General features: G+C 42.0%; 1 protein-coding gene across 1 annotated transcript; it reads left to right on the top strand.

Moving 5' to 3' along the window:
- Positions 1–516: 516 nt before the first annotated feature.
- Positions 517–25,531, top strand: nos1apa (nitric oxide synthase 1 (neuronal) adaptor protein a). Its single transcript, XM_023976929.2, has 10 exons — positions 517–822; positions 1,275–1,346; positions 6,642–6,734; positions 7,658–7,716; positions 7,869–7,977; positions 11,778–11,922; positions 12,262–12,383; positions 15,518–15,664; positions 18,887–19,055; positions 24,303–25,531. The coding sequence occupies exons 1-10, from the start codon at positions 718–720 to the stop codon at positions 24,827–24,829; spliced, it is 1,548 nt and encodes a 515-aa protein (XP_023832697.1). The 5' UTR covers positions 517–717; the 3' UTR covers positions 24,830–25,531.
- The last annotated feature ends 307 nt before the right edge of the window (positions 25,532–25,838 follow it).

Here is a 25,838-nt window from a genome sequence, read left to right as displayed (position 1 = left end):
CGCATCACCTGTTGTTTTTATTTATGGCCAAGACAGGAAAAACGGACAACCTTGCCTTGAGGAGATTCGATTAATCTGTCCCGGGACCCCGGGGAGGCGTGTTTTTCACCGGGTGAAATTTGATTGCATTCGTTTTAGAACCGGGCTTCCTCCCCGGCGTGAGCCAGGCGCCCAGTTCAAAGCACACGGCAAAGTCGGCTCAAAACAAAAGTGACGTGGTAATGAGTAGGATTCTGAGTTTTCACGTCAATGTGATTTGCTTTTGATAAAATCCCGTTATCTGATTTCCCAATGAAAACTAGTTTGACAATTCAAACATACATTTAATGGAAAATAGATGTATGTTTCTGGACGATGCATCATGCTGCGTTACACTGGCGCAGATTACGGTTCAATTTGAGATGTACACTCCTCCCTCACCGCTTTTGCCCGTTTCCTTCATGGGCCATAGACCGGTGCCCCGTGGTTCAGCATAATCGAATCCGGCCCTTGAGAATTGTGCGTCATCCAAAACAGCACTAGAGCGGCAGATATTCCATCTCGGACTGTATAAAATTGTACCACTAGACGCATATTGTGTTGGCATAGTGGTTCCATTCCATAGGCAACTAACCAATCAAAGACCTTCGTGAGTGTTGAGCGAGATGCGCGTATTTACAGTCTTCTAATAGCGTTGGCATAAAACTAGTGTCGGACTAGTCGTGTATCGGAAGGGCGATGCCAGGGATAACCAAGTATAATTTAGTGGATGATGCACAGGACTTGAGGATCCCCATGCACAACGAGGCYGCATTTCAGCATGGGGTCTGCTTTGAGGCAAAGGTAAGGTTACCTAGTAGGCTATAAACTACAGTAACCGCTTATCAATGTGGGGCAACAATGTAGTTAAGGATAACAGGAGTGACCCGGCGTCGCTTAGTAAATAATGAATTGATATCTAAAATGACATGACAGTACAATGTAATGAGGATATATTTACATGTTTTATTTTAATCGTACGCTAATATTACGCTGTGCTTGTTAATTTAATTCTAAATGCACTGTATTAGATTATAGGTTACAGTGCGCTCTTGACATCTATTAATTCATTTTATTAAGCTATATTATACCAACTTGTTTGCTATTCAAATCCATTTACAGTGCGTTAACAATTTATTCCGAATGTATAGTGAACTCCTTTTGACAAGAAGCAGTTGAGATCAGAGTAAGAGTTGAAGATATCAATAGGCTACTTGAATTACTAATGACGTCTCATAACTTTGTAAATATTATAGTACATTGGCAGTCTGGAAGTCGGTCGTCCAAATAGCCGAATGGAGATAGTGGCTGCAATGAGAAGGATACGGGTAAGGCACTTTCAACAATACAATCTGTGAGCCATACTATTAAATGTATTTCTCTCCCTTCCAGAAATGATTATTTTGCTATATATTAGGAATATTGCAATGCCCTTCAAAACTTGGACTGTATGTGTGTGTGTGTGCATGCACGTGCACGTGCTTGCATGCAAATATATTTTTAAGAGACTAATATTCTACTCTCTCACATTGGTATGGTATCTGCCTATCAAACAGAATGACATTGCCTCTTATCAATTATTGCAAGTCAATCATAATATTCTAAGGCTATAAGACTATAATAACAGTCTAAAGGCCCCCACAGACTACGATTTTAGCAGTCTTATGCCACGTTTTTGCGGACCCAGACAAAAAGTCCACGTCGTGGGCAAATTCTTAGGTCATAAATGATTGTCGGACATCTTGGCTCGTTCAGTGTGACAGCAGCTGTGTTCGAATACCCATACTAACATACTGTATACTACATACTTAGGGTGCGTTCGTAAATTCAGAGCGTTGTCAGATTGAGTTTTTCGCTCTCTGAGCGTTCAGAGCGCACACTAGATGCTCTGGCCGAGGAATAGGGTTGATCACAGCGTTCTGACCTCACAACGGCAGTCAAGCACCCAAGCTAACATTGGCTAGCTTGCTAGCTAATTCAAGACACAAATGAGAGGACACCTCACTCTGACCCTTTTACTCGCCCTAGCAGAGTTGGTTAGGCTGTTTTTATGTTATCCAGAGCATTGGTGACAGTAACTGTGCTGCTGGCAACAATTTAATTACGCTTTTTTGCCGACATTTACTGACACGGCCATATTCAACTGGTGTTGAGCGTTTGTAAATTCATTAGTTATTCTGCGCTCTTGCACACTCAGACAAGAGTGCTCTGAAATCGGAGTAGATAGCCAGAGAGAATTTACGAGCGCACCCTTAATGAGTATATACTACATACGAAATACTATTAGTTCATTTTAGTATACTGTAAATTAACTATCGTTTCAGTTGAGCATACTAGTGCTTTGCTTTTGCTATGCAACCTCTTGCTAGCTTGGCAGCATAACAAATGACTAGCTAGACATTTTACATTTTCGGGTGTGTTCGTAAATTCAATCTGGAGTACCAGAGAGCACTCAGAGTGCGCTCTGGGTGTTTGTAAATTCAGAGCATTGTCAAATTCAGAGTGTTTTGCTCTCAGAGCGTTCAGAGAGCACACTGGACGCTCTGGCGGAAGAGTAGGGTTGATCCGAGCCTTCTGACCTCACAACAGCAGTCAAGCACCCAAGATAACTTTGGCTAGCTACTTCCAGACACAAATGAGAGGACACCTCACTTTGACCATTTTACTCACCCTAGCAGAGCTGGTTAGGCTGTTTTTATGTTATCCAGAGCATTGGTGACAGTAACTGTGCTGCTGGCAACAATTTAATTATGCTTTTTTATTATTATTCATCAGTTATTCTGCGCTCTTGCACACTCAGACAAGAGTGCTCTGAAATCGGAGTAGATAGCCAGAATTAACAATGTCCATTGAGAACACACAACGACTATACCACTTAGCTAAGAATGACGTGAATAATCAAGTCAATAAACATTTTGTAGTTAGTTAAATAGCATATAGTTAATATACTGCCTGGCAAGTTCGATGTATTTAGTAGTCAACTAACGTTAGGTGGCTAGCTAACATACTGGTACATACAGCTGTAATGCTATGCGGTTCGTAAGGATAGCGTAGCCAACAAATTGTCAGCCAACGTAATGTAACTTATTTGACAAATCATTACTTTATTACATTGCTCAACATCTTCTTAACATTTTTCATAATTAGTTAAAGCAATGAATTTGTATCCTCTCTCATCGGACTTCGGCTGCATATTGTCCGCCATTTTCTTCAAATCTGAAAACTTGAAGCCACGGCCATTTTCTGAAGACATTTTTATTATTTTTTTTTTCACCTTTATTTAACCAGGTAGGCTAGTTGAGAACAAGTTCTCATTTGCAACTGCGACCTGGCAATTCCCATAGCATTATGGGTCCTAAAAGCATGGAAATAGTGTCCACTGTTTGTGTACTTCGTATTTTTGCGGATTTAATAGACATCCGGGAACTTTTGGCATACTAACTATATCCATACTATGACCAATAAGCCTACTACATACTCAATTTACGTCACAAATAGTACTGTTAGTGAGGTTAGTATGAGTATTCGAACACAGCTAAGGTCTGCCGATTAAGTACCACTATGTGCGGTCGTAGGCTCGGACAAAGTTATGGCAGTCAAAACTTTAGCATTTATAGTGTAGTGTTCCTGGTGTTACGAGCCGATGCCGGTGACTGACCAATGGGAACACGGTCGGCACTGAGTATACACACAATATTATGATTATTACGTTAGCTAACGTAGCCTCCCAATCGCAGAATGTGGCGATGGAATTTAAGCAAATCATACATTCTAGCCAGGTTGATATAAAGATTTTAATTTGACAACATCGCACAGTGTGACGGAAAAATAGTTAAAGACTGAATCCGACGTACAGTGTGGAAAGGCCTTAAACCAACCATCTCTTCTAATCTTATATAACCAATATTTCTAACCATCTCTGTTCGAAGAGTCCTCTTTCTAAATCTTAAAACCAATATCCCTAACCATCTCTTTAAGAGACATCCACTCCTCTGGAGAGATGAGACAGAGACGGCAATGGTGTCTTGCATTAACGGATACTGCAGTGGGCCAGAGTATTACAGTGTTACAGAGAGGATTTAACTGCTGCAGAGTCAGCTGGGAGAGCCAAATGTTACATTTAATCTAGTGATGCGTATGTGTCACACAGAGGTCGGCCAGTTCCTCAATGACACCCAGAGAGGGACAATTTCTATACGTTTTATTTTCACATGCACAAGTACAGTGAAATGCTTAAGTTGCCTGCTCTACCCAACAGTGCTGTAATCAATATCAAAATAGTTTAACAAACAAAATCTTTTTTACAAATTATAATAATAATTACATATCTGTCTCTTATACACATCTAGATGTGTATAAGAGACAGGTGTGTGTGTGTGTGTGTGTGTGTGTGGTGTGTGTGTGTGTGTGTAAGTGTTTGGGTGTTAGAGTGACAGTGTAGACGTGATAGGTGGATATACATGTGAACAGGGCTGGAAAGTAACTGGTAGCAAGAATATATAAATACTTAAGGTAATATACTAGTGGTAATATATGCATGTAAACAGGAGTAATAGTGACCAGTAGCAGGATAAATAGATAGATACTAATGGTAATCAATAATCAATGAACAGCAGTGTAGTGGTTGTATTTAACAATCTTATGGCCAGGGGATAGAAGCTGTTTAGGAGTATGTTGGTCTTGATGCACCAGTACCGTCTCCACCATCTGACGGGAGCATGGAGAACAGTCCATGTCTCGGGTGGCCAGTCTTTGGCCATTTTTAGTGCCATTCTCAGACACTGCCTGGCATGTATGTCCTGGATGGCTGTGAGCTCACCCCAAGTGATGCGCTGGGCCATCCGCCTCAACCTCTGTAGGGCATTCCTGTCGAGGGTGGTGCAGTTTCCATACCAGACAGTGATACAACCAGTCAGGAAGCTCTCAATGGAGCAGCTGTAAAAGGTTCTAAGGATGTCAGGAGCCATGGCAAATCGTTTCAGCCTCCTGAGGGAGAAGAGACACTGCCGTGCCTTCCTCACAACTGTGCTGGTGTGAGAGAACCATGATCCTCAGTGATGTGGACACCGAGGAACTTGAAGGTATTGACCCTCCACTGCGGCCCCATCGAAGTGAATAGGGCTGTGCACCTGCCCATGTTTCCTGAAGTCCACGATCAGCTCCTTGATCTTGCTGACATTGAAGGAGAGGTTGTTGTCCTGGCACCACATTGCCAGGCAGTGGTGTAAAGTACTTAAGTAAAAATACTTTGAAATACTACTTAAGTTGTTTTTTGGGTATCTGTACTTTACTATTTACTGTATTTTTTTAAAACTACTTTTACACCACTACATTCCTAAAGAAGATKATGTATTTGTTACTCCATACATTTCCCCTGACACCCAAAAGTACTCATTACATTTTGAATGCTTAGCAGTACAAGAGAACATCCCTGGTCATCCCTATTGCCTCTGATTTGGCGGACTCACAAAACACACATGCTTCGTTTAGAAATTATGTCTGAGTGTTGGAATGTGCCCCTGGGTATCTGTAAATAAATAAAAAACAAGAAAATTGTGCAATCTGGTATGCTTAATATATACACTACCAGTAAAGAGTTTGGACACACCTAGTCATTTAAGGGTTTTTCTTTATTTTTACTATTTTCTACATTGTAGAATAATAGTGAAGACATCAAAACGATGAAATAACACATATGGCGTCATGTAGTAACCAAAAAAGTGTTTAAAAAATCAAAATATATTTGAGATTTGAGATTTTTCAAAGTAGCCACCCTTTCATAAAATAGTCCATAGTCCAAAACTAAAAATGAAGGAAAAAGGAAAAAGTCAGCCAATAGAACATGCAGAATATCAATTCATTTTTACAGGAAAAGAAGAGCAGCATGGAGAATCTTCAAGCCTTTGACATGAGAGAATCCTGATTAGCCTTTTGGTGAGGATCGGAGGGGGGAAAAGTGCTTTTGATAAAAGTCCTCATTTGATCAATTCGACTTCTGATGTTGTATTTCCTCATTTGGGGAAAAACATGTTTATTTTAGATGAGTATTTGTCGTTTAGATGTCTGGTCCCTTTGACTGCAGTGAGGCAGCGGGAACGGTTCGAACTACTCAAAGGCAAGAATAAAAGCGGTGCACACTGCTGAGTCTTCCTTCATGTCTAATGCACTCTGAGGGGAGGGGGAACCTAGTTGCTGAAGACTTTGCCAGCTCTACAATCTGACTTTTCCTGTTTTCTTTCAGCCTTAGGCGACATTGTGTTGACCCAAACTTTGATTTACTCTCAGCAGCAGATGGTGTCTTGTAGGGACAAAGATGGTAAATACTTAAGTACTCACTCTCTGCCTCAAAGCACGTTTCTATCCCTTTACATCTCTACAGGAACTGTATCTCTGACAAGGTTGAGGAAAATTGGAATTGGAATCTAATTTTACTTCCTGAATACGAATGAATTGAAATGGATTTTACCCCAACCCTGCTCTGTGGTTATGTGCAAACTATAATGACATGATACACACACAAAGTCCATGATGTCACCCCTAGGCTATATACCGTGGGCTTGTATGGATCATTTTATATTCCAGTTTCATGTACAAATCTATGGAATTCACATTTCCCCCCACAGTATGAATTCAAATTGAAGAACATCAAGAAGAAGAAAGTCAACATCATCGTGTCTGCGGATGGTGTAAGGGTGGTTTTGCGGAAAAAGAAAAAGGTAAGTCCCCTTCAAAATATGAAATAACTGATGAAGTCAGAGTAGCTACCAAAATGATGGTCTTCATCATGAATTGTTCTATTGGAGAATGTGTGCCTTTTCTTACATTTGTATGAGCTTGACTGTCTTGTGCTCATAGTGAAAACTCACATCAACATTTCAGCCACTTAGCAGATGCCCTTATCCAGAGTAAGTTCCTTTTATTTATGTTTATTTTACCTTTATTTAACTAGGCAAGTCAGTTAAGAACAAACTCTTATTTACAATGACGGCCTACCCCGGACGACGCTGGGCCAATTGTGCGCCGCCCTATGGGACTCCCAATCACAGCCTGGATTCAAACCAGAGACTGCAGTGACACCTCTTGTTCTGAGATGCCGTGCCTTAGACCGCTGCGCCACTCAGGAGCCACTCGCTACACTCACATTAGTGAGTGGATACATTTCATTTGTACTTTTGTACATCAACTATTATTTTGCACCAAGGTCAATGATACAAGAAACTGAAACTGTTATGTTATTTCTTAGCCCATCATATTGAAGGGCTAGAGTTACTAAATGTTTCCACCAGTGTGAAGTGTGCAACTATTATTTTCCAGATGCAGTAAATCAAAAGGAAAATTCATCATCAATGATGAAAAGACGGTTCTATCGTCAAATGTGAACAGGCTTTCGTTGCGTATGGAGGCGGAATGGCTTATGGTTGTGAAATGTGGTGATTTGATGAATGATTGAATGCCATAGCTCTTTGTCCTTCATGGAAGCTGCAAGGTCCCTCATCTTGAGTGTCTCTGCAGATGGAAAAAGTTTAAGAACCTCCATATGTACGTATTTCCTATAGGTGAAACACTGACCCTAAGTCATGAGTCGTAGAAGTGAATTACAGCGTTGCGTAAGTGTTGTTGCTCTGTGGTTGTGTTCCAGAGGAAAGAGTGGTCTTGGGATGACAATACAGTCATGATAACACAAGACCCCATCTACAGGTAAAGACAGGCACCAAGTGCCCTCAAACATAACCCTCTTTAAGACTATTCTTTGGTATGTCCATACAAACACATTGATGATTTTTGATTGAGTAGTTCAGATTGAAATCAATCAAATTCTCGTGATCAAGATATTTCCCCGTCCCTTTTAGGATTTTCTATGTGTCACATGACGCGCAGGACTTGAAGATCTTCAGTTACATTGCGAGAGATGGAAAGAGCAACATGTTCCGTTGTAATGTCTTCAAATCCAAGAGGAAGGTAAGACCTTAGAGATCCTATAATTCTACAGTATACAGTTGAAGTCAGAAGTTTACATACACCTTAGCCAAATACATTTAAACTCAGTTTTTCACAATTCCTGACATTTAATCCTAGTACAAATTCCCTGTCTTAGGTCAGTTAGGATCACCACTTTATTTTAAGAATGTGAAATGTCYGAWTAATAYMWYYYYYYAWTYWTTTATTTCAGCTTTTATTTCTTTCATCACATTCCCAGTGGGTCAGAAGTTTACATACACTCAATTAGTATTTGGTAGCATTGCCTTTAAATTGTTTAACTTGGGTCAAACGTTTCGGGTAGACTTCTACAAGCTTCCCACAATAAGTTGGGTGAATTTTGGCCCATTCCTCCTGACAGAGCTGGTGTAACTGAGTCAGGTTTGTAGGCCTCCTTGCTCGCACACGCTTTTTCAGTTCTGCCCACACATTTTCCATAGGATTGAGGTCAGGGCTTTGTGATGGCCACTCGAATACCTTGACTTTGTTGTCCTTAAAACCTGTTACGGCTAGACGTTCCGCTAGCGGAACATCCGGTGAAATTAAATTATTAGAAATATTTAACTTTCATAAAATCACAAGTGCAATACACCAAAATTAAGCTGAACTTCTTGTTAATCCAGGCATTGTGTCAGATTTTAAAAAGTCTTTACTGTCACGACTTCCACCGAAGGTGGCTCCTCTCCCTGTTCGGGCGGCGCTCGGCGGTCGTCGTCACCGGTCTACTAGCTGCCACCGATTCCTTTTTCTTTTCTGTTAGTTTTGTCTTGATTGTTTTCACCTGTTACTTATTTGTTGTTAATTATTGGCCTATTTAATCTTACAGGGCCCGCCTGCTTTTGTACGGGCTTATTCTACCTGTCAGTGGTGTGATTGTTGTGTGAGTACGTATTTTGCTGTCTGTTATTTTCCCTAGTTTTGGGGACATACCTGTTTATTGGTATTTTTGCCTGTTTGTTGGCTAGACCCAGCTAAATAAAACGCATGCATTGGAAGCATTGCTCTCTGCGCCTGACTCCACACCCACCACTCCTAGCTATAATGATATGATATGATCCTTTGCTGTTGTTCTGGGATTGATTTGCACTTTTCGCACCAAAGTACGTTCATCTCTAGGAGACAGAACGCGTCTCCTTCCTGAGCGGTATGACGGCTTTGTGGTCCCATGGTGTTTATACTTGCGTACTATTGTTTGTACAGATGAATGTGGTACCTTCAGGCGTTTGGAAATTGCTCCCAAGGATGAACCCCAAAACAATTCTGAGGTCTTGGCTTATTTCATTTGATTTTCTCACGATGTCAAGCAAAGAGGCACTGAGTTTGAAGGTAGGCCTTGAAATATATCCGCAGGTTCACCTCCAATTGACTCAAATGATGTCAATTAGCCTATCAGAAGCTTCTAAAGCCATGACTTCATTTTCTGGAATTTTCCAAGCTGTTTAAAAGGCACAGTCAATTTAGTGTATGTAAACTTCTGAACCACTTGAATTGTGATACATTGAATTAAAAGTGAAATAATCTGTCTGTAAACAATTGTTGGAAAAATGACTTGTGTCCTGCACAAAGTAGATGTCCTAACCGACTTGCCAAAACTATAGTTTATTAATGACATGAAATTTGTTGAGTGGTTGAAAAACGAGTTTTAACGACTCCAACCTAAGTGTATGTAAACTTCTTACTTCAACTGAATGTTCTATGTGATGATTATATGGGTAAGAAGGGTGTAGCTCTCTGGGAGTGGGCTGAGTATGAGATTAAAGTTATCCACAGGTTCCAGATCAGTGATATATAATCCGCTTATTTCTACAGGGTATCAGATCGTGGCAGCAGCTGCTTAGGGAAGGGGCAGGGAATAGGGAGGGAAGGGGGCTGGGTATAGGGAATGTGCCATGATGCATTATATTTTACTTGGGACTCTTGGATCAATAGGGATCTTCGAGAGCTTAGTCTATACAAACACATACACACACGCTGTGCACGCACGCACGCACATGAACACAGTGCATACACATTTTATACACAGTACACACATCTGATGAATTTAAATTTCACATAACCCTGCATGCAAGAAAAATGATTGGGAAAATGAATGGCACGCGACTACCCCATAGTTGCATATGGAACAGCCACAATTTTCTGCATAACAAAAGCCTGGATAGCAACCCCACCAATGAGGTTGGCTCTCATCACTTCACCATGGATACCAGCCATGTACTGTAGACAGTGACTGAGTGAAGCAGCATACTAATGAGTGTCTGCGTTCCAAATGGCACCCTATTCCCTATTGGGGATTATGGGCCCTGGTCAAATGTAATGCACTGCGTAAGGAATAGGGTGCCATTTAGGACGCAGTCAGTGAGTGAGAAGGGAAGAAAGAGGCTTTTACTTCTGTCCTTAATGTCATCTTCAAGCTGTACCACCCACCGTCTTCACTTACCAGGGAACAGAGACGCAGGCTGCAATCCTGTGTAGCGTAGTCGTGCCATTCAGATGATTCCAGCCTTGAAGCTCTTATCTCAGGCTTCCAGATCGAACGTTGGCCATTGGAGGGGAGGGTGAAACGATGATACTGGGCTTGATTTACTGGACTTCATGTGGCTTCCCATGGATCACTGTATAGGGTTTATAGTATCCCCAGAATCGTAGTGTTTACCTTGTCACCCATGTGGCTCAGTTGGTTGAAGCACAGTGCTGGTTTCACAGGGGTTGTGGGTTCAATTTCAGCAGTGGCCATGCCAATAAGAAAATCTACTGAAAATGAAAAAATAGTGTTATAGAGTCTAGAACAGTAGTATACAGTTATCTACAGTTATATATGTCATGTGTGCTCCCTCTCCGGCCTCTAGGTCACCAGGCTGCTCGTTATGGCGCACAACTGTCACCATCGTTACGCGCACCTGCGTGTCTTCAGACTCACCTGGACTTCATCACCTCCCTGATTACCTTCCCTATTTATGTGTTTCTTATTGTGTATTATGTGTTGTTTCTTTTTTTTGAACACTCACTCCCTGAACTTGCTTCCCGACTCTCAACGCACATCGTTACAGAACAACGCTTCACCTAAGGGAAGCAAGTTGTGGGAGTGAGTATTTCAATAAATAAATACAACATAATACAAAATAAGAAACACGAACAACGCACAGACATGACACAGGAACAGAAACAATAACGCCTGGGGAAGGAACCAATGGGAGTGACATATATAGGGAAGGTAATCAGGGAGGTGATGAAGTCCAGGTGAGTCTGAAGACACGCAGGTGCGCGTAACTATGGTGACAGTTGTGCGCCATAACGAGCAGCCTGGTGACCTAGAGGCCGGAGAGGGAGCACACATGACATATATATAACTGTAGATTACTATATAACCAAGAGCGTTGCGCCTTGTAGGGTCTCAAGGAAAAACGGATCTGGAATGAACCAATCCGTTACAACGAAAGCATGCACCTACAGTAGATCAGTAAGGCTACGTCGCTGAATTACTGTGCGCTGTCAAACACTCTCCTCTCTCTTCTTTTTGTTCTCTTCCTCTTTCCATCCCTCACTCCCCCCTCTTTCTATCTCCCTCTCTTTCAACTGTTTCTCCTTTTATCTCCTTCCTACTATCCCCTCTTCCCTTCCTTCCTCTTGCCCCTTTCTCCACACCTGGTCCTGTCTCTGTCCTACCCTTCTCCTCTCTCTTTCCCCTCTCCTCCCTCCCCTCACCTACCTCTCTCCTGTCCCTCCATCAACTCACTTCCCCCTTCCCACTCCTCCCTCTCCCCCTTCCCCCTGCCCAACTCCAGTCCCAGGCCATGCGCATCGTGCGGACGGTGGGCCAGGCCTTTGACGTGTGCCACCAGCTGACCCTGCAGCAGACAGGGGAACAGATCTCAGAGGATGGAGGGGACACCAGCACTGCCGACGCAGAGGGGGCAGACGCAGTGCCAGGTGTGACTGGCATTTGCCCACGCACCATGCCGTCTTATTACATAGTACCTACTGTTTCATCTTTGCACAGTGGTGACATTCTCTACTGAGGCTGAATCAGTTAGAGATTGTCGTGTGTGTTGTGACTCCAGCGAGTGTGGAGAGCAGCCAAGTTTGAATTCCATGTTTCAGTTTTTTGGTCTGAGAAAAGCGCTATAAAAATATTATGTACTATTCATTTGTATATAAGGAATGGGTTATGTTATGTGTTTTTGCTGGTGATTGTTATTTTGTTTGTTGATGATCTCTTTCTCCCTCTCTCTCTCTCTCTATATATATATATATATATATCTTTCTCAGCCAAGAAGAGGTTGGCATTGTCTGATTCCACTGACCTTGAAGCCACTACAGAGGAAAGCATCGACCGTTTGTCATCCGACCAGGACAAGACCAAGAGCCAGGACCTCAGTAAAGATGGGAAGGTAATGTATATGACCTGGGTTGTGTTTATTAGAGCAAACTGGTGCATAATTTTTACAAAAAGAACTTCCCTTTTTCAGGACTCTGTCTTTCAAAGATAATTTGTAAAAATCCAAATAACTCCACAGATCTTCATTGTAAAGGGTTTAAACACTGTTTCCCATGCTTGTTCAATGAACCATAAACAATTAATGAACATGCACCTGTGGAACGGGGTGCTATATAGAACCACAAAGCACCTTATTTTTTGCAGTGTAAAGTTGTGTTACCCAACATATCCAGTGCCCTACAATTCCACAACCAAAGCTCATCCTTACAACATACGTTTGAGTAAAATAAGGTATTGAAATCGCCATCAGCTAACAAGTTCAAACCTCATACATACTCTAAACAGAACATGTTTTCTGCATATGATTTCTCCCTCAAAGGAAGCTTTATACAAATCAACAGCCGCTACGGAACGATCTAGTGTTGAACTGGGTTGATAGCTCATGTTTGTTGTCATAAGGTTGAGAAATATTTCACAGGGTTCTTGTAATATTGATGTGTTCCTATGGTTTATTGATGAAAACGCACAGCATGATGCTATCCAGTGCTCTACTAACCATCTTGTCATACCACCCACTTTCTCGCGCGCGCTCTCGCTCTCTCTCACTCTCGCTCTCTTGCTCTATCGCTCATTTAGAAGGACATTCTCTCAGTCAGAGTAGAGGGAAGTTGAACGGTCTGTCTTTTACTGTATACCATCAATAAACTAAACAAATAAACTGGTACACTAAGGATCATCCTAAAAAAACAAACCATACCTATATCTGAAATGAGCTGAGATAGAGTTAAGAGTCAATCTAGACTCTAGATGAGTTGTTTTACTGTGKCGTGGTAGATGTCTGTCTGGCTAACGTGCTGTACAATACAAGGAGGCGCTCAAAGACATCCATATTTACCATAAGACTGATAACAACCACTCTCTTTCAGTCCAATACTCTATTTTTCGATTTTGTTTCGATTTTTTTTTAAAGGTTAAATACACTACACTAAACGCAGAATAAAACAATTTATAAAGTCCCATGATGGTAGTGACTGCCCATTACTGCTTCACACGTATTTACCATATTTTATTGACATTACTTAACTTTAATAAAATATATCAGTTGTCTACTTTGTGCTTGGAAAATTCCAGAAAAGGATGTCATGGCTTTAGAAGCTTCTGATAGGCTAATTGACATCATTTGAGTCAATTGGAGGTGTACCTGTYGATGTATTTCAAGYCCTACCTTCAAACTCAGTGCCTCTTTGCTTGACATCATGGGAAAATCAYAAGAAATAAGCCAAGACCTCAGAAAACAAATTGTACACCTCRACAAGTCTGGTTCATCCTTGGGAGAAATTTCCAAARGCCTGAAGGTACCACGTTCATCTGTACAAACAATAGTACGCAAGTATAAACACCATGGGACCACGCAGCCGTCATACCGCTCAGGATGGAGACGCGTTCTGTCTCCTAGAGATGAACGTACTTTGTTGTGAAAAGTGCAAATCAATCCCAGAACAACAGCAAAGGACCTTGTGAAGATGCTGGAGGAAACAGGTACAAAAGTATTTATATCCACAGTAAAACGACTCCTATATCGACATAACCTGAAAGGGCGCTCAGCAAGGAAGCCACTGCTCCAAAACCGCCATAAAAAAAGCCAGACTACGGTTTGCAACTGCACATGGGGACAAAGATTGTACTTTTTGGAGAAATGTCCTCTGGTCTGATGAAACAAAAATAGAACTGTTTGGCCACAATGACCATCGTTATGTTTGGAAGAAAAAGGGGGAGGCTTGCAAGCCGAAGAACACCATCCCAACCGTGAAGCACAGGGGTGGCAGCATCATGTTGTGGGGTGCTTTGCTGCAGGAGGGACTGGTGCAATTCACAAAATAGATGGCATCATGAGGGAAAAAAATTATGTGGATATATTGAAGCAACATCTCAAGACATCAGTCAGGAAGTTAAAGCTTGGTCGCAAATGGGTCTTCCAAATGGACAATGACCCCAAGCATACTTCCAAAGTTGTGGCAAAATGGCTTAAGGACAACAAAGTCAAGGTATTGGAGTGGCCATCACAAAGCCCTGACCTCAATCCTATAGAAAATTTGTGGGTAGAACTGAAAAAGTGTGTGCAAGCAAGCAGGCCTACAAACCTGACTCAGTTACGCCAGCTCTGTCAGGAGGAATGGGCCAAAAGTCACCCAACTTATTMTGGGAAGCTTGTTGAAGGCTACCCAAAACGTTTGACCCAAGTTAAACAATTTAAAGGCAATGCTACCAAATACTAATTGAGTATGTAAACTTCTGACCCACTGGGAATGTGATGAAAGAAATGAAAGCTGAAATAAATTATTCTCTCTCGTATTATTCTGACATTTCACATTCTTAAAATKAAGTGGTGATCCTAACTGACCTTAAACAGGGAATTTTTACAAGGATTAAATGTCAGGAATTGTGAAAAACTGAGTTTAAATGTATTTGGCTAAGGTGTATGTAAAKTTCCGACTTKAACTGTACTACTTCAAATACTACTTGAGTAAAAGTCTYAAAGRATATGGTTTTAAATATAGTTAKGTTTCAAATGTAAATGTAATTGCTAAAAWATACTTAAGTATCAAAAGTAATAGTATAAATCGTTTAAGATACAGTAATGGGTTGCAAAATGCCAGTAACTTCCCCAAAATGTCCTGGTTTTCCTGAAAGCCTGGTTGGATTCCTGGAATCAGGAGGGAATAAGCAGCACATCTGGGAATCCTCCAACCAGGATTTCCTGAAAACCAGGGAATTTTGGGAAAGTGTTATCTTACAACCCTTGCAGCTCAACACTCTAACCACTTTACCCTGGSGRGGCAGGGTAGCCTAGTGGTTAGAGCATTGGGCTYGTAACCGAAAGGTTGCAAGTTCAAATCCCTGAGCTGACAAGGTACAAGTTGTTGTTCTGCCCCTGATCAAGGRAGTAAACCCACTGTTGGGTTAATTGAAAATAAGAATTTGTTCTTAACTGACTTGCCTAGTTAAATAAAGGTAAAAATAAACTGTGTATCCTTAGTCATTATAGATCATTAATCACTGACCTGGTCCTCATTTTCCCCATCCAAGGACCCAACCCAGCAGTTGACCTCATCCAGGTCGGGACAACCTGTGTCAAGCTTGCTAGCTGTGGACTGCTCTGTGGCACACCAAGTGCAGCTTCTCCAGAGACAGCTCCAGCAGCAGGAGCAGCAGGCCCAGGCTGCTGCAGCACAGGTAYACACACTTTTCCAAACAGTTCCAAATGATGGATTGCCTTGTTGAACGCAGCTCATGTGTGTGGGTCTGCGCTATTCAAACATGTTAATGTTCAGTTTGCCAAGGTTTCACTGTTTGTAATGGCAGTTTAGACCAGAAACAGGCGCTTTGATTTGCAGTGCYCTACACTACCTTTTCAGATTGTTAGCTTGCAACTTTAAACTGGAGTGTGTGAAGAGCACAAGTMGTTCAACTAGSGTTGCAAAGCTACCGGTAATTTACCAAAGTTACTGGGATATTCTGTAATTTTGATAATTAAGTGGTAATCTATGGCAATCTATTGTACTTTGGTCATTTATATTTGAATAACTTTWAAAAAATGTATTAATATATATAGTTTTCCTTTTTTATAACTTGTCCATATTGTCCGTGAGTTTCTAGWGGATACACCATATGGTTCAAGAGAAAATGTATTTAAAWAGCATCTAATCAACAATGGCATTATTTTTCAATTAACTCMGCAACTCTTCCAACTATTAACTTATTTCACAACTGCCACCAGTTTGGCGCCAAAACATTTATAACAAAATAAAATAAATAGAAGTGCGTAAAAAAGGATAGAAATTATATTTTATGCTGAAACCCTCATATTAAACACTAATGGTATTGACTAAATTGCTGGTTTGTATTTAAGGTGACGTTTTACAGCCTTGCCATAAAAATGTATTTTAAAATCGTCTTAGCTGTTTGATTATTTGATATATTTTACGCCGCGATACGGCCACACAGAGGGCCAGAGATATTTACAGACACCTGTGATAATCTGAAGTACCCAAAAAGGCCACTAGATGTCATATGATTAAAAAATATATAAAAACTTGAAAGTTAGCAAAATTCTGATAATTTACTGGTAACTTAGAATGTTTATATCCAGAAATATAACCTCCCTTTGCAACCCTAGGCTCATCTATTGTCCTACACGCAAACCTTTGGTTTAATTAGTTTTGGTTGCAACCCTGAGGTATCCCTATAATGATTGACAGTTCAACAAGGCAATTGTGGCTGTAAAGGGAGGACAAGACAGCGCTTTTCATCAAAGGTAGCGCTCATCTCGGCTGGAGTAATAACACATTCCTTATGGCTAATGAGCAAGCCAGCTCAACGGTGTCACTCTGTGCTCTCTTTTCTGTTTCTTGTTCTCTCTTCTCTTTCCTATAATCACATGGCTTGGTCTAATGAGGTTTGGGCTTGCTTTTGATTATAATGAGGGATTCTATCTAATGCTGATTGAACAGCGTCAGAATTGTAGAAGTGAAGAAACGTTTGCTTTGATCTTGATCAGTGGGTGTGTGTACCATGAATTTMAATTAGATCTTGTGTGGTGTGTGTTTGCAGTTGTGCGTGCCCCTGGTGTGTGAGTCTGCACACAAACATACCTACATACACTAKCGGTCAAACGTTTTAGAACACCTATTCATTCAAGGGTTTTTCTTTATTTTTTACTATTTTCTACATTGTAGAATAATAGTGAAGATATCAAAACTATGAAATAACACATATGGAATCATGTAGTAACCAAAAAAGTGTTAAACYAATCAAAATATATTTTATAAATAGCCATCGTTTCAAATAGCCACCCTTTGCCTTGATGACAGCTTTGCACACGCTCTGCATTCTCTCAACCAGCTTCATGAGGTAGTCACCTGGAATGCATTTCTTTTAACTTTTACTTGGTACCCATCCCGGATCCGGGAGCACCCCCCACAGTAAAAAAGCTGACTAGCATAGCCTAGCATAGCGTCACAAGTAAATACAAGCATCTAAATATCATTAAATCACAAGTCCAAGACACCAGATGAAAGATACAGATCTTGTGAATCCAGCCATCATTTCTGATTTTTAACAAGTGTGCCTTCTTAAAAGTTAATTTGTGGAATTTCTTTCCTTCTTAATGCATTTGAGSCAAACAGTTGTGTTGTGACAAGGTAGGGGGATAAACAGAAGATAATCCTATTTGGTAAAAGACCAAGTCCATATTATGGCAAGAACAGCTCAAATAAGCAAAGAGAAACGACAGTCCATTATTACTTTAAGACATGAAGGTCAGTCAATACGGAACATTTCAAGAACTGTGAAAGTTTCTTCAAGTACAGTTGCAAAAAACATCAAGCGCTATGATGAAACTGGCTCTCATGAGGACCGCCACAGGAATGGAAGACCCAGAGTTACCTCTGCTGCAGAGGACAAGTTCATTAGAGTTACCAGCCTCAGACATTGCTTCACAGAGTTCAAGTAACAGAAACATCTCAACATCAACTGTTCAGAGGAGACAGTGTGAATAAGGCKTTCATTGTCGAATTGCTGCAAAGAAACCACTACTAAAGGACACCAATAAGAAGAAGACACTTGCTTGGGCCAAGAAACACGAGCAATTGACAAATTGGAGAGTCCAAATTGGAGATTTTTGGTTCCAACCACCGTGTCTTTGTGAGACGCGGTGTGTGTGAACGCATTATCTCTGCATGTGTCTTTCCCACCGTAAAGCATGGAGGAGGAGGTGTTATGGTGTGGGGGTGCTTTGCTGGTGACACTGTCTGTGATGTATTATTACACTTAACACTTATTACACTTAACCAGCATGGCTACCACAGCATTCTGCAGTGATACACCATCTCATCTGGTTTGGGCTTAGTGGYACTAGTATTTGTTTTTCAACAAGACAATGACCCAACACACCTCCAGGCTGTGTAAGGGCTATTTGAGCAAGAAGGAGAGTGATGAAGTGCTGCATCAGATGACCTGGCCTCCACAATCCCCCGACCTCAACCAAATTGAGATGGTTTGGGATGAGTCGGACCGCAGAGTGAAGGAAAAGCAGCCAACAAGTGCTKAGCATATGTCGGAACTCCTTCAAGACTGTTSGAAAAACATTCCAGGTGAAGCTGGTTGAGAGATTGCCAAGAGTGTGCAAAGCTGTCATCAAGGCAAAGGGTGGCTATTTGAAGAATCTCAAATATAAAATGTATTTTGATTTGTTTAACACGTTTTTTTTGTTACTACATGATTCCATYTGTGTTATTTCATAGGTTTGATGTCTTCATGATTATTCTACAATGTAGAAAATAGTAAAAATAAAGAAATACCCTTGAATGAGTAGGTGTTCTAAAACTTTTGACCGGTAGTGTATCTGCGTATGTGTGTGTATACACTCTCACATCTCTTCTACGTGTGCCTACCTAGGTGCGCGTTCTCCAGGACCAGCTGTCAGTGGAGGTGTGTGCCAGGACAGACGCCCAGGCCCGGGTCCAGAGACTCCTACTGCAGAACACTGATCTACTGCAGCACATCTCCCTACTGGTCAATCAGATCCAGGAGCTGGAGCTCAAATCTGTTGCAGGACTCAGCTCCAGTGAGTGATGGTTCTTCTTCTTCTTCCCATTTGTATTATTTATTAAGGATCCCCATTAGTTCCTGCCTTAATGTTGCTGGACCCTATTCCTGGGGTCCAGCAACATTAAGGCAGTTATGTACAATCAAAAATATTACATGACATCTCATTAAACTTTTCACAATACATTATGTGTGTGCCCTCAGGCCACTACTCTACTACCACATATCTACAATACATAATCCATGTGTACTTGTTTGTAGAGTGTGTGTGTGTGTGTGTGTGTGTGTTATAATGTGTATGTGTATGTCTGTGTGTGTGTGTGTGTGTGTCTCTTCACAGTCCCCGCTTTTCCATGAAGTGTATTTGTATCTGTTTTTTAAAATCTGATTCTACTGGTTGCATGGCTCTATGTAGTAACATGCGCCTCCCATAGTCTGTTCTGGACTTTGGGATTGTGAAGAGACCTCTGGTGGTATGTCTTGTGGGGTATGCATGGGTGTCCAAGCTGTGTGCTAGTAGTTTAACCAGACAGCGTTACTCCAGGGTTACTCCAAGCAATTTAGTCACCTCACAATGCTCATTTTCCACCTTATTCATTACTAGATTTAGTTTATTGTTTACTCCATGTGTAACTCTGTGTTGTCTGTTCACACTGCTATGCTTTATCTTGGCCAGGTCGCAGTTGCAAATGAGAACTTGTTCTCAACTAGCCTACCTGGTTAAATAAAGGTGAAATAAAAATTTTTTTAAAAAGTTGAGGTTTAGGGTTTAGTGAATGATTTGTCCCAAATAAAATGGTTTTAGTTTTTGAAATATTTAGGACTAACTTATTTATTGCAACCCATTCTGAAACTGACTGCAGCTCTTTATTATGTAAGGTAAGGGTCCTAGAKAGCTGCCCTGGGGAATTCCTGATTCTACCTGAATTATGTTGGAGAGGCTTCCATTAAATAACACCCTTGGTGTTCTGTTAGACAGGTAACTCTTTATCCACAATATAGCAGGAGGTGTAAAGCCATAACACATAAGTTTTTCCAGCAACAGACTATGATCGATAATGTCAAAAGCCGCACTGAAGTCTAACCAAACAACTCCCACAATTTTTTTATCATCAATTTCTCTCAGCCAATCATCAGTCATTTGTGTAAGTGTCTTCCGTACATGTTGAATCTCCTTCCCTATAAGCATGCTGAATGTCTGTTTACTGTAAAAAAGCATTGTKTCTGGACAAGCACCATTWTTRCCAAAKGTTTACTAAGGGTTGGTAACAGGCTGATCGGTCGGCTATTTGAGCCAGTAAAGGGGYCTTTACTATTCTTTGGTAGCGGAATTACCACACAAGATCTAATTAAAATTCATGGTACACACACCCACTGATCAAGATCAAAGCAAAATTACTTTTCCTTCCCACCAAGCCAGAATCTCTTACTTTTTCTTCATCCCTTCGCTCTTTGATTGTCTGCCTTTCTTTATTCCTCCTTCTCCCTTCATCCCTTGTTCTCTTCATCCCTCTCTCTCATCTCTGTCCCTCTCTTCTTGTGTCTCCCTCCCCCTCACTTCTATTTATCTTTTTCTCTCCCTCTCTGTTCATCCATCTCTCTCTCTCTTACTTCATCCACCTGTCTCTTCATCCCTCCCTCTCTCCTCTCATCTCTCCCCCTCTCTTCATCCCTGTTTCTCCACTCGCCCTCTCTTCATCCTTGTTTCTCTTCTCCTCTCTCACCCTCTCTTCATGCCTCCCTTTCTTCTCTTTCTTTGGTTCTCTTGCTCTTCCTTTCACACAGAGGGGATTCTGTACTGTTATGTAAACTCASCAAAAAAAGAAACGTCCCTTTTTCAGGACCCTGTCTTTCAAAGATAATTCGTAAAAATCCAAATAACTCCACAGATCTTCATTGTAAAGGGTTTAACTTCTTATGGCTGCAGGGGCAGTATTGAGTAGCTTGGATGAAAGGTGCACAGAGGTGCCCAGWGTAAACGGCCTGCTCCTCAGTCATAGTTGCTAATATATGTATATCATTAGTAGTATTGGATAGAAAACACTCTGAAGTTTCTAAAACTGTTTGAATTATGTCTGTGAGTATAACAGAAGTCATATGGCAGGCAAAAACCTGAGAAAAAATCCAAACAGGAAGTGGACATTTTGAGGCTGGTCGATTTTCAACCAAGATCCTATTGAAATCACAGCGAGATATGAATGAGTTTCCTATGGCTTCCACTAGATGTCAACAGTCTGTAGAACCTTGTCTGATGCCTCTACTGTGAAGGGGGGCCAAATGAGAGGGGAATTAGTCAGGTCTGCCATGACCTGACCATTCTTTGACCATGCACGTTCACATGAGAGGGAGCTCAATTCCATCGCTCATCTGAAGTCAATGTAATTCTCCGGTTGGAACGTTATTCAAGATTTATGTTAAAACATTTTAAAGATTGATTCAATACATCGTTTGACATGTTTCTACTGACTGTTACGGAACTTTTGGACATTTCGTCAGCTTTTAGTGAACGCCCTTCCTGACGTTAGATTTGTTTACCAAACACGCTACAAAAATAGCTATTTGGACATAAATGATGGACATTACCGAACAAAACTAACATTTCTTGTGGGAGTCCTGGGAGTGCATTCCGACGAAGATCAGCAAAGGTAAGTGAAGATTTATAATGCTTTTTATGAGTTTTGTTGACTGCACAATTTGGCGGGTAACTGTATGGCTTGCTTTTGTGGCTGAACGCTGTTTTCAGATTATTGAATATTGTGTTTTGCCGTAAAGCTTTTTGAAATCTGACACAGCGGTTGCATTAAGAACAAGTGTATCTTTAATTCTATGTAAAACATGTATCTTTCATCAAAGTTTATGATGAGTATTTCTGTTATTTGACGTGGCTCTCTGCAATTTCTCCGGATATTTTGGAGGCATTTCTGAACACGGCGCCAATGTAAACTGAGGTTTTTGGATATAAATATGAACTTAATCGAACAAGACATAAATGTATTGTGTAACATGAAGTCCTATGAGTGTCATCTGATGAAGATCATCAAAGGTTAGTGATTAATTTTATCTATTTGTGCTTTTTGTGACTCCTCTCTTTGGCTGGAAAAATGGCTGAATTTTTCTGTGAGTTGGTGGTGACCTAACATAATCGTTTATGGTGCTTTCGCTGAAAAGCCTATTTGAAATAGGACACTTTGGTGGGATTAACAACAAGATTACCTTTAAAATGGTATAAYATACATGTATGTTTGAGGAATTTTAATTATGAGATTTCTGTTGTTTGAATTTGGTGCCCTGCACTTTCACTGGCTGTTGTCATATCATGCCATTAACGGGATTGCAGCCAAAAGAAGTTAAACACTGTTTCCCATGCTTGTTCAATGAACCATAAACAATTAATGAACATGCACCTGTGGAGCGGTCATTAAGACACTAACAGCTTACAGACGGTAGGCAATTAAGGTCACAGTTATGAAAACTTAGGACACTAAAGAGGCCTTTCTACTGACTCTGGAAAAACACCAAAAGAAAGATGCCCAGGGTCCCTGCTCATCTGCGTGAAAGTGCCTTAGGCATGCTGCAAGGAGGCATGCGGACTGCAGATGTGGCCAGGGCAATAAATTGCAATGTCTGTACTGTGAGCGGCCTAAGACAGCGCTACAGGGAGACAGGACGGCCAGCAGATTGTCCTCGCAGTGGCAGACCACGTGTAACAACACATGCACAGGATCGGTACATCCGAACATCACACCTACAGGATGGTGTGATCTTCGGTACAGGTACAGGATGGCAACAACTGTGAGGTTGTTGGTGAATGGAGAAAGGCGGAGTCAGGCGCAGGACACAGAGATGAGTATAGTCTGACAGTTTACTCAAAAATAAAGAATAATATTCCAACACGGAAAACACAAAATATCCAAAGCACAAGAACACGAACCCACATGACACACAATAACGCACAAAACAGAGAGAGAAGCCAGAGGGTTAAATAAGGAACATAATTAATGGAATAGAAATCAGGTGTGTATAATGAAGACAAAACCAAACGAAAATGAAACATGGATCGGTGGCGACTAGAAAGCCGGTGACGTCGACCGCCGAACGCCGCCCGAACAAGGAGAGGGACCAACTTCGGCGGAAGTCGTGACAACAACAACTGCCCGAGTTACACCAGGAATGCACAATCCCTCCATCAGTGCTCAGACTGTCCGCAATAGGCTAAGAGAGGCTGGACTGAGGGCTTGTACGCCTGTTGTAAGGCAGGTCCTCACCAAACATCACCGGCAACAACGTCGCCTATGGGCACAAACCCACCGTCGCTGGACCAGACAGGACTGGCAAAAAGTGCTCTTCACTGACGAGTCGCGGTTTTGTCTTTGCGTTTATCGTCGAAGGAATGAGCGTTACACTGAGGCCTGTACTCTGGAGCGGGATCGATTTGGAGGTGGAGGGTCCGTCATGGTCTGGGGGGGTGTGTCACAGCATCATCGGACTGAGCTTGTTGTCGTTGCAGGCAATCTCAATGCTGTGCGTTACAGGGAAGATCCTCCTCCCTCATGTGGTACCCTTCCTGCAGGCTCATCCTGACATGACCATCCAGCATGACAATGCCACCAGCCATACTGCTCGTTCTGTGTGTGATTGCCTGCAAGGAATGTCAGTGTTCTGCCATGGCCAGTGAAGAGCCCGTTCTCAATCCCATTGAGTACGTCTGGYACCTGTTGGATCGGAGGGTGAGGGCTAGGGCCATTCCCCCCAGAAATGTCCGGGAACTTGCGGGTGCCTTGGTGAAAGAGTGGGGTAACATCTCACAGCAAGAACTGGCAAATCTGGTGCAGTCCATGAGGAGGAGATGCACTGCAGTACTTAATGCAGCTGGTGGTCACACCAGATACTGTCTGTTACTTTTGATTTTGACCTCCCCTTTGTTCAGGGACACATTATTCCATTTCTGTTAGTCACATGTCTGTGGAACTTGTTCATTTTATGTCTCAGTTGTTGAATCTTATGTTCATGCAAATATTTACACGTTAAGATTGCTGAAAATAAACGCAGTTGACWGTGAAGACGTTTCTTTTTTTGCTGAGTTTTTWAAATAATTGTCCACATTGACATCACAGCTCGTAAGCAACACTGTCATCTTGCCCTTTCGAATCTATCATCATCTCCTCTCTCAGTCCTGTCCTCAACTCACTTCCTCTCGCTATATTCCCTCCACTCATCTTCTTTCCTCCATTCCAACAAATTCTCTCTCTCTCTCTTCTCTCCACAGTGGGCTCCCAAGACAGTCTGCTGGAGATTACCTTCCGTGCCAAGCCCCCCTCCGTGCTACATGACATCACCACCACCCACACCTCCATGGGCCCCCTGCAGGGTCAGCCCCAGATAACCAATGGCCCCTGGGCCTCCATCCTACCAGGGGCCTCTCCTCCAGGGACCAGGGCCCCGGACAGCCACTCTCTGGGCCCGGGCGGAGTGAGGCTGGAGTGCTTCCGCTTCCCCCGCAGTGGGGGAGGGGACAACCACGAGAGCCAGAACCAGGAGGCTGAGAGTCCATGCTCGGGCTGCCCAGGCGGGGACTCCCCTCTYGGGGGAGGGGAGGTTCTTGGAGCCCTGGAGCTCCTCCGTTTCCGGGAGTCGGGGATTGGTTCGGAGTACGAGTCCAACGCGGATGAGAGCAGTGACAGGGACAGCTGGGGGCGGGGCGAGGGGACACGACCTGAGGGCGCGGCACTCCTGTTCAACGTAATGAATGCGGAGAGCCCCGCGGACTGTCTGGGTGATGAGGTGGCCGTGTAGCCCTCCGCGGCTTCGACTTCACCCAAGAACGAAATCATATCACACAGTCTACAGTTCTACAGTTCTATGGTGTTAACTGTTCACCGCCCTCCAAACTCTGCTCTGCAGTCCTTTTGTTTGATATTTGTTTATAGTTGTTGTTTGTGTGTTGCATTTTTTGTACTTGTTGGATATTTTATTATTCGTTTTTGTTTATATTTGGTCACATTTGTCTGATGTTTGTTTATATGTGTTGCAGTTATTTCCATGTGTTTCTTGAATGTGTTTACATTTGTCCATATATTTTGTCTCGGCACTTGACTTGCTGCTGCTGTTCCTGCTCTCCTGGGCTTACTGCAGTGTAGTTGTAGTCTGTGTCACAGCCGTCTAAATATATGGTTCTGGTCTGTGTTATTGAACCATTGTGTAGTAGTGAAACACACCCAGCATGGCCAGTCGTTGGCGTTGTTTTTTGATGAAAAGACTTTGAATGGATTGAAAATGAATAAACGTCTAATGTAAAGACTGTGTACTTCAAAAGCCTGCTGTACTGTAGTGCTGTATTACATGACTGCATCTCATTTGTGATGGACAATTGATTCAAGACAGTTTACAAGTTCAAGTTTTCCTCCACCATGATGCTCCATGCAATATGTCCTCTTTCCCAAGAGTTTGGTGCAATTCACTTTTGAGCAAACTCAATATCATACACCCAAATAGTTGTTGTGTTTGGTGTTGTTTGTTTGGTGCAATTGAAGAAAATCATGAAAATTAGTTGTCTTTTGTTGAATGACAACACACACTTCATTGAATGATCCCTACTCTTGACCAATGACTGATGAAGGGGCGTAGACTTCGGCTCCGAACTTCAGCTTGCCTCAATATTTTTTTGTGTGTTCACAAACAGCCGAACAAACCCTTGCCGAAGACCAAAACGAACAAATACGTCACAAAATGGCGTCGTAATATATGCATGAACTGTTCCGAACTGTTTCGGAAGGGAAGTACGCGGACGCCTTAGGTGTACAAT

The sequence above is a fragment of the Salvelinus sp. IW2-2015 genome, linkage group LG32 (assembly GCF_002910315.2).
Source record: "Salvelinus sp. IW2-2015 linkage group LG32, ASM291031v2, whole genome shotgun sequence".
NCBI classification, from domain to species: Eukaryota; Metazoa; Chordata; class Actinopteri; order Salmoniformes; family Salmonidae; genus Salvelinus; species Salvelinus sp. IW2-2015.
The sequence above is the reverse complement of the archived record's forward strand: the minus strand, read 5'-3'. Positions and strand labels throughout refer to the sequence as shown.